We start from the raw sequence: 9,804 nt of genomic DNA on the forward strand, positions 1-9,804 counted from the left end.
TGATTTATCCCCAAAATTGACACATTATGATGTGCAGAAAAGTTCTTCAATAATTTTCCATGGGACATTGCAAATAATATGTTTACAGCAGTTCTGTCTTCATAACATCACTAATTCAGAAAGGAAAACTCTCCTTACAATTTAGAAAAAACAGACATTATTATCATTAAGACATATAATGGTGATATGACAGTCTGCATGAACATGGAGACTGTATTTCAGAAATATCTCTTCTTTCAGATTCTTCAGCTTGTTTCCCTTTTGACACTACGACCTAGGCATATCATGATGAAGCCAATGATAATCTTTGCAATATGCAAAACTAGTCTGTTGAATCAAAAACTCGAATCACTTTACCTCTTAACTGAAAGATTGTATATAGATCTCAACACTGAGATCTGTAGGTGATGGTATACGCTCACCTACTTACCTTTTGTCTGAACATCTTGCAGGTTTACTTAAGAACCGCATCAGACACTTGTATTTCTTCATCAAGAACTCAGCACATTTAGTTTAGAAATTGTGTAATATTTCCATCTTGTAGGTGGACATCTTTGCGATATAGTCTCTCTAGCATAACTATTCTAGATGAAGTTTTGAGCCTTTTTTGTAAGGACCTCTTCTCGCTAGATATCTAGTATTTTCAAGCTTTACAACTTTTTTGTGTCATGTAAACTCTTATCCCCCCCCCATGGTGTGTCTGTGTCAATCCTATATATATATTATTCCCATACACATGAGAGACTGTATATGTGTATGGGAGTAATATACAGTCACTCATGTGTATGGGAGTAATACACATACACATGAGACTGTGAGACCTATAGTTAAATTAATATGAGGTATTGGCTTTGAAAAAAAAATTCTTTCATTAGCCAATTCAAAGCCTGTTATCATGTGGAGATATGTTGGCATTTTTATCTGGAAGCATGACATTTCTGATTTAAACAACATTTTATTTTGCCCAACTCCTTTCACCCCAAAATTTAGTTCAACTTGGAATTGGAGAATGAAGACAAATTTTGCTATTTCTTAATGTCCAGATGTTTCTTAAAGGATAGGCATTAAAAAGGAAATTCAGTTTCTACTCAACTAGTTTGTTCTCAACAATTATTCATGGAGAATTGACCAAAGGATACTACTTTCTAATCCTCCTTTACAGCCAAATATGGCATTCATTATAGACTCCATTTCTGTCCCTTACATCAGTAATACACTACTTGGAAAGAAGTCAATGGACATCATAGTGTGTCCAAAACAAGCAGCCATATGCCTATGCCTATAATGTAGGACCTCCTTTTGCTGCGATGACTGCCGTAATCCTATGGGACATACTTTCCACAAGCATATGATAGCAATCAATGGGAATTTTGGACCATTGTTCCTGTAGGCATGTAACGCAATCTTGGACTGTTGTGGGGTGGACATCCCTTGACTTCACCTGATGTTCCAATTCATTCAACAATTGCTCATACATCCTACATCCCATTGGTCAACCTCCAAAAACCAACCTACATCCCATTGATCATGATCCCACAAAAATGCAAGTTAAAAAAATTAACTTAAAGAAGTATCTTCCTGGCTGCCAGACATCACAAAAAAAACACAAACCCTTCAGTTCGTTTAACTTTTTAGTTGTGGGAGCAGAAGCGAAAATTGTGTAATTTTATTATTTATCACGTAAAACTAGTGAAACTTCCATGAAACACGTTAACCTCACTCACCCACGTTGTAAAAGTGCGACTCTACTTGTAGAGAATGTCTGTTGTATGCTTGTTCACATAGAAGTTCCGATTCTAGTAACTACCATAACTTCCGGCCGACTATCAATTCTAATCGAAAACTTCGATCTTCGAGGTTCAGTGTCAACAACACAAGATGGCAGCACTAGATTGTTTGAACCAATTGTTTGATTTATGTTGTCAACGACCATAATTGGGAATTTAAAATGGAGGCAGTCCTAGTTTTGAAATACTTTTAAAATATGTGTTTAGGGACCATTAAAGTCCTAAACGTTTACCGGAACACATTCCGGCTGAAAAAAAAGCCCTGGTTGAAGGGAAAAAGAGAGCAGAGCTACTTACGAGATGTAAGGTATGTGGTTTAGAGGAGGTTTAACAATGATATTACCAAGTTTAAATTTGCCACTAACATTAAGATATTTGTATCTAGAAATTTCATAAAGAGCCATATACATACATACATAAACACACACATGCATATATATATATCATCCTCATTCTCAGCCATTGTCGATCCACTGCTGGATGAAGGCCTTTCTAAGATTACTCCAAAACACTGTCTGTCCATGGCTCTCCTTTTCCACATCACTCCTGCAAATCTGATGATATCATCAATCCACCATGATTTAAGTCAACGTCGTGGTAGTTTTTCCTCTCGTGGAATCCAATACAGTACTTCTTTTGTCCATCTTTGATCTTGTCTTTGAGCAATATGCCCAGCCCATTGCCACTTCAGCTGTTTCACTCTTCCTATGATGTCAGAGACTTTGATTTGATTTCTTATCCATGTATTCCTTTTTGTGGTCCAGTCTTGCGATACTAAGCATACTTCTTTCCATACTAAATTGTGTTGTTCTTAATTTCTGAATTTTCTTTGCATTTAGTGTCCATGTTTCACAGCAATATGTTAATATAGGAAGAATACACTGGTTAAAAACTTTTCTCTTCAGGCATAATGGTAGTTGGCTTTTGAATATTGAATGTAATTTTCCAAATGCTTTCCACCCAAGCATTGTGCGCCTTTTAATTTCATAAATGATATTTTGCTCCATTGATATCTGTTATCCTAAGTATATGTAATGACCTACTTGTTTAATTGACTCATTATTGATTTTTATTATTTCTGGTTAGGCATAGCTATTGAACATAACTTGGGTCTTCTTTAGGTTTATCTTTAGGCAAGCTGTTTTGTTAGCAATTTGGAGTTCATGGATGTGAGTCTGTAATTCATGTGCAGTTGAAGTAAAGGTAACTATGTCATCTGCAAAGTGTAAATGGCTTAAATATCTTCCATTTATCTTCAGACCTTTCTCCTCCCAATAAGAAGTTTGAATATTTCTTCTAGGCATGCTGTGAATAATTTTGGAGATATTGTGTCACCCCGTCTTATTCCTCTATATTTCCACACCAGAGATTTCCCACTGAAATGAATTGCTTCTGTGGCATTGGTGTATGCTGATGCTTTAAGTATTGCACACGTTTTAAGTGAATCAAAGGCTTTCTCATAGTCAATAAAACCAAGACATAATGGTAATATTCATTACACTTCAATAATCTACTGTACAACTTGTGATCCATTGTACTAAAGCCCTTCGAAAGCCTCCCTGTTCTTTTGGTTGTGCTAGGTCTAGAGTTGCACAAAGCCTATGAGTTAAGACTTCTGTAAACATTTTGTTTACAGAAGTGGTTTTAGAAGTTCAGCTATAACTCCATCTTCCCCTGCAGCGTTCCCATTTTGCAAGCTTTGGATGTTCCACATAACTTCTTCTGGTAGAATCTGTGGTACTTCCGCTGTTTTGTAGTTGTCTTCTTCATTTAATTCATCATCCTGATATAATATTGAGTAAAATTCTTCAACTCTTTTTGCTGTAGCATATCTATCTCTGGTGATGGTTCCATCTTGTAGTTTGACTGCAACCATCTGTTTATTGCTGTTCATTAATTGCTGTTTGGCTTTTTTGAGACTATGGTTGTTTTCAATTGTTTGTTGTATGAATTTACAATTGAATTTTCTTATTTCTTCTGTGATACATTTTCTGATTTTTTTGCACAATTCAGTATATTCTATTTTATTCTGTAGGTTAATTGATTGCTTCATTTTTCTTCGTTTCTTCAGAAATTTTGTCTTGTTTCTGTTTTGTGGTACCAGCTATTTCAAGTGAGTGTTGTAAAAGGTTTTGGGTAATGATGTCATTACTTTCTGATAGATCAGCATTGTCATCTATAATAAGATGTTTAAATCTATTGTTTAGTTTGTGTTGGAATATATCTTTTTTAATGTTGAGTTTGTGTACATCTGTATTTTGCTTTGATCTTCAAAACATTTTTCTTCTTTCTTTTTTGGCAGTTTATTTGGATTTTACTGCATACCATTGGAAGTGATGACCATATGATGGTCATCACTTCCAATGTTGAAGGGATTTATAACAGAGCAGTCTTGAAAGATGTTTTTCTTATTGCCGAGGATGAAGTCAATTTCACTAATTTTTCCATTTGGACTTTTCCATGTCCATTTCCTATGTGCCTTTTTCTTGAAAAAGGAATTCATTATATACAGGTTTTCTCTTTCTGCAAATTCTATTAACCTTGCTCCTCTATCATCTCTCATGCCATATCGAAAATTTCCCATTGAGCTTTCGTCTGAATGTTGTATACCAATTCTAGCATTAAAGTCTCCCATTACAATTCTGAAATGATGTTTTCCTTTATTGTAGAGTCGGGATACATTATGATAGAAGGCTTCAATTTCTTCATCAGTATGACTTATTGTTGGTGCATAGACTTGGATAATCTTAAGAGTGTATCTTTTTGAGATATTGAACAACAATACTTGCTATTTGATCAGAAATGCTGTTAAATTCTATTATGCTGTTCTACAATTTTTTGTTGATCATGAATCCAACTCCACTGATTCTTTTCTTATCTTGGCCTCTATAATATAGCATGTCTCCTTTTTTAATTGAAGAATTTAAAAAACGAATTTAATTGAAGAATTTTTTCACCATTACGCCTAACTTCACACAGTCCAAGAATGTCCCATTTTAGTTTCTTTAGCTCAGTTAGCCATGCTTCACTGCTCAGAGTCCTAAAGTTTAATGTTTCAAGGTCTAGTTTCCAATGGCAGCATGATCTGGTTACCTGGGTATTCTTAATGTGCTCTGCCTTCATGTTTAACTGCCTGCTGCCGTAGTAACAATCCGACCTCCAGGGAATGAGAGCCATTTTATTTCTGTCGGATTCATCTTGGAAGGTTAGGCCATAAATTCACCGCGCTGGCCAAGTGTGGGTTGGTGAATGGCAATATTTTCACATGGGATCACCAGTCCCAAAACCAATGGTCCATGGCTCTTTATTCAACATATTCAGAGCTGCTCTGATATCCAACGGGTGGTAGCCAGGTTTCCCCCCCCCATTCGCCGCATACATCAAATATATATATATATTAACATTTTTTTGTGTAATGCATGGCAGATATATATTACACTTGGAAAGAAATAGGATTATTGGTGAGAGTTCAGATTCACTATTTCCCAGAACTTGGAAAATTTTAGGCCATCATTCAGATTAAGACTGTGTCGATTCTGAAGAACTTCTTAACATTCTTTGAATATTCATTGATAGCATTCATTAAATATTTGATCCTATGCATAGTAGACAATTCAATGCTATGGGACAATACAAAAATTCTTCGCACAAGTTCTTTGAAATTCGAGAAACTCTTCAAAGAATGTTATAAAGCACTCTGAAATCAATCCAATCTTAATTGGAGTGACAATCTAAACATTTCCAAATTCTGGGAAATGTGACTCCAAGAATTCTACTTTCAAAGTGCAATATGTATCTGTTTGTATATGACTGAAATTTCTAGATACAAATACATTAATTTAATGTTAGTGGTAATTTTATTGTTAAACTGTACTATACCACTTTCTTTTGCCTTTTGGCTATATTTGCTTACAATTGTTAATGACTGAGTTTTCTGTTCCCACGGTCCTAATAGTACATGTGACTGGCAGGAGAGTGTCAAAACAGAACCATTTTAACTTTTGTTTGGTTCTTTCTTGCTTCATGTAGCTTCAGCAGTGTATTGTATATTTCACTGTGAATGATATGATGAGACACTCATCACAAAATATTAGTTATATTCAGTTCTTTCATTAAATAATTATGTAAAGTCAGTTAATTATGTCTTACAATTACAATAGCATTGACAATCAAACATTTCAGTAGAGAGAGAGAGAGAGAGAGAATTCTGAGGACAAAAATTTCAGATAAATGTTAGCTTCAAATAAATTAGAAGAAATCTGTTGAAAGGAAACTTTCCTCATTCTTCTACCTGCATCATCAGCCTATTGAAAACTTCTCTTACAGCTGCATTACATTAGAATTATTTATCATTACTTACTCTAATTTAACACTGAACAAATAAATGTCATCAGTCAAGATTACATTATCATCATCATCATCATCATTCAACCATCTCTGTATCAAACCTATCATTCCATCTTTATTCTACTAATTTTCACCACCAGTTTTTCATGTCATTTTTGTTTTTATGTTGCTCCCACCCACAAAAGGTTATTTGCATTATAGTACAACCAGAGGACAAAGTCTCCTGGCTGAAAGTGCACGATGCTGTAGAAATTAAACCCTGGTCTTTCTAACCAGAGGATAAAATCCTCTCAGTTAGAAATCCTTGGTTTAAATTCTATCTAGGATATGAGGGATATTTATAAAGGTTTTGTGAGTTTGAAAGTGGCTAGTCTCGTACAGTGGTGGCATAGTGTTTCCTCCTGGAAACTGGTTTTTCATTCAGTAAAATGCCTCTATAGTGCAATATGGAAAAATGAGGGCCATTGTGCCCTTCAACTGGAGGGAGGGGGGGGGGACAAAAAAAACTATACTTTAATCCTTGCTATAATGGGAGGAAACATGGGATTTTTTCAGTTGAACATGAGTTAATTGATCTCATATTTGGGCATAGGGCATTTTCTCTCAGAAATTGAGATTTTTCATCCCACAGCCAGGCAAATCTGCCAGAGAAAATGTACAGAAGACAAAAATCTTATCAGTAGGAAGATTGCCTGCACAAATGGTGGATGGTAGTGTAAATGGGGTGTGCTATGCAATGTCCTCCTGAATGAGTTATTGGAGGTGTCGTAATAATAACAGAGTCACCAGAACACACTATTCTGCAATTGTAGAATTTCAGTAATTTACAGAGTTCATACCTGTTCCCTTCTGTAGTGATGAAAATAGTAATATTTTTCAGTGGTTTGATCAATATTATCAGAGTAAATAATTTTTTTTCTGTTGGCTAAAATCTTTTAAGTGCCATATTGTTGTGAAGAATGGTGTTGGGACTGTTGATGGTTATGTCTAGTTTTTGTTTAAGTGGATTTTCTGTAAACATTCAATGTGCAGGACACATCTGGTGGCATGAAACTAAGATTTCTTGGAAAGATACGCTGACTATTTTTTTTTCTAATCTGAAATGGCTTGTTTGGGCACTTTTTTAAACTTCTGTTTAGATTATGCTGAAAAGGTGTTTGCAGTGTCAGAGCTATGATGTCTGATGGAGAATATATCTATGTCATTATAAACATAGATCTTTGTGGGATGGAGTTTAAAGAATTTCATGCCAAACAAAATACTAGATGGCATGTGGAGTTCTTTACAAACTGATATAGACCTGAGATAATGGAAATTGAGATTAATTATATCATCTTTAAATGGGATATCAATGAACAGAAGTACTACTCAGACAGATTTTTAAATCTTTTATCAATGTGGCTAGAATTTTTGTGTGGTGCTCTCTTAACAGCGTTGCTAGTGTTTTGCCTAGATTATATCTATGTCAAGTGGGATATTATTAATAGTATAGATAGAGAGGCTGTGGATGCCTTGCTTTATTTGTAGTACAAAGTCAGTTGCTGGTATTTCTTTATGTGATAACAGCTCTGCACAGATGACTTCTTTGAGGATGACAGAAGACAAATTAATCATATTACTACACCGAAGTTGTGGCTTAGGAGCATTTATAAATGTGATTGAAGCATTGAAGACATTAGGATTGTCCACAGATCATTCAGTGTTATAGCAAATTAACCTTGAGGTATGCAGACATCTTTTTGTTAGCAGTTTAGATGAATGACACTGTTGTTGAAAATAATGTTATTGAAGCATAAGTTCATTTTGCTGAAAGCTTCCATATTAAATAAAAAATTAGTGTTGCTCTCCTACCAGAAAAGATGTATACCACTTATGCATTTCTTGCTAGCAGGAACAAAGAAACAGAGTCCCATAGAATGCAATTTTTTATCATGAATTTAATCTTTTGCATAATGCATATTTCTACATGCCATTTACTCTTATGATTTATGGTATTATTTATGTTGAATGACAAAACCTGATTAATATATAATTAAATATATTAATTCTCAGCATATTATTGTACTGAATAATTGTATTTTAATTTTTTACTTTGCTCATTTTAATTTTAGAACAGCAAGATCCTTCACTCTCAGCGAATCCCTCCAAATAATTAATGTTTAATTTCCCTCCATGCTTGTTTCCCCTCTGGAAAATGAAGCTTTAAGCTGGATGAAATATACTCTTCAGAAACAAAGGTACTTGTACTATTCTCTGAATTTCAGAAGACAGTGACGTTTAGACTCATCCTGTTTTATCTGCTTACTGAGGGTGGTACTTCTTCAAAAGCTTGTATATCATAAATATTTATGACAGCTAAGTATGATTCACACTGTTTAAAGAAATTGCTAAAAGCATGTTTAGTAATATATGAAAAGTTATGGTATTAGGTTCCACTGTACAGGATGTCACCTTGCCACTAGTGCCTGATTAGAATAGTTTTTTTTTTTTTTTTAATTTTTGTTAATATAGCATTCATTTTAAAGTTTGCTTTGCATTGTTGTATTATACTGGTTCCTCAAATACATAACATTAAGATTATTAATGAACTGTTACTTTGTATATTCATTATTTAACCATATGAACAATGACATTGTGATTAAAATTTTTGAAACAACTCTGTTTGACAGTGGTATCGACATCACCATGGACCGTAGCTGGTTTTTATTTATTTTAATATTCTTATACAAGTTAATAAATCTTATCATAAATCATGGTGTTCTTTTTTACGTTTATGAAGGATATATATCTTAAAGGACACCATATTTAAAAGTAGTTTGGTGTCTTTCTCAGGAATGTATGCAAAAGATCTGTATATGTATGTATATACTTACATATGTTTCTATCTATATATATATATTTATGTGCATGCATGCATATACACACACACACGTGTGTGTGTATATATATATATATATATATATATAAATGTATAAGATTTTTAAATTTCTACTTATGTGTCAAGTTTACTTCTGCTTGTTCATATTTTTTATGCGAAAGATTTATTTTGCTGTAGTATTAGTCGGCTTTTTATATCCTGAATAAGTGGGGAAAAAATAATAAATTTAACAAGAACTTGCTTCAACTGAGTAGACAATCAATGTATTTTAATCCTTGGATATATTATCACTGAACTTAATTTAATTTAGAAAAATGTTTTGTTGTATATATATTTATATGCCATGTTTTCATTACATGTTTGAAAGGACAAAGAGATTTAGAGAAATTAAACAAGACCCATTGTCTCTCAAGTAGTTATCATAAAAACATTGACATAAAAAGAATAAATAAATAAGAAATATATTAATAAATATTGTTCCTAAAATCACTTGCAGTTAGTTTTGTTTTGTACTATTTATAAGCCATCCATGCATCTTTCCCATAGAGAAATTTTTACACTAAAGTTCCATGTACATTCAAAATGTTATACTGCCTAATAATCTAAAAATGCCATTTGCTTTTAAGCTGGAGATATAAATTATCTATTAATTTTTGGATATAAACTCAATTCCAGCCTGGTCATATTTGTAACTGAAATATTATTTTACTATGAACAGTATTGCTGTGTATAACTTACAATTAAAATCTGTGTGCAGTTCATTCTGATTAAAATGTATTGTTCATTTTATAT

General features: G+C 33.5%; 1 protein-coding gene across 1 annotated transcript in view; it reads left to right on the forward strand.

Annotated features, from left to right (window-relative positions):
- Positions 1-8,954, forward strand: part of LOC150096002 (zinc finger-containing ubiquitin peptidase 1-like) — a 245,689-nt gene extending 236,735 nt beyond the window's left edge. The window contains exon 8 of the mRNA XM_090409263.1: positions 8,246-8,954. Coding sequence (XP_090265389.1) covers positions 8,246-8,290 — 45 coding nt within the window. The 3' untranslated portion in view covers positions 8,291-8,954. The remainder of the gene's footprint in view (positions 1-8,245) is intronic.
- The last annotated feature ends 850 nt before the right edge of the window (positions 8,955-9,804 follow it).

The sequence above is a fragment of the Typopeltis vanoorti genome, chromosome 19, assembly GCF_054136105.1.
Source record: "Typopeltis vanoorti isolate ZY-2024b chromosome 19, IOZ_Tvanoo_1.0, whole genome shotgun sequence".
Lineage (NCBI taxonomy): Eukaryota > Metazoa > Arthropoda > Arachnida > Uropygi > Thelyphonidae > Typopeltis > Typopeltis vanoorti.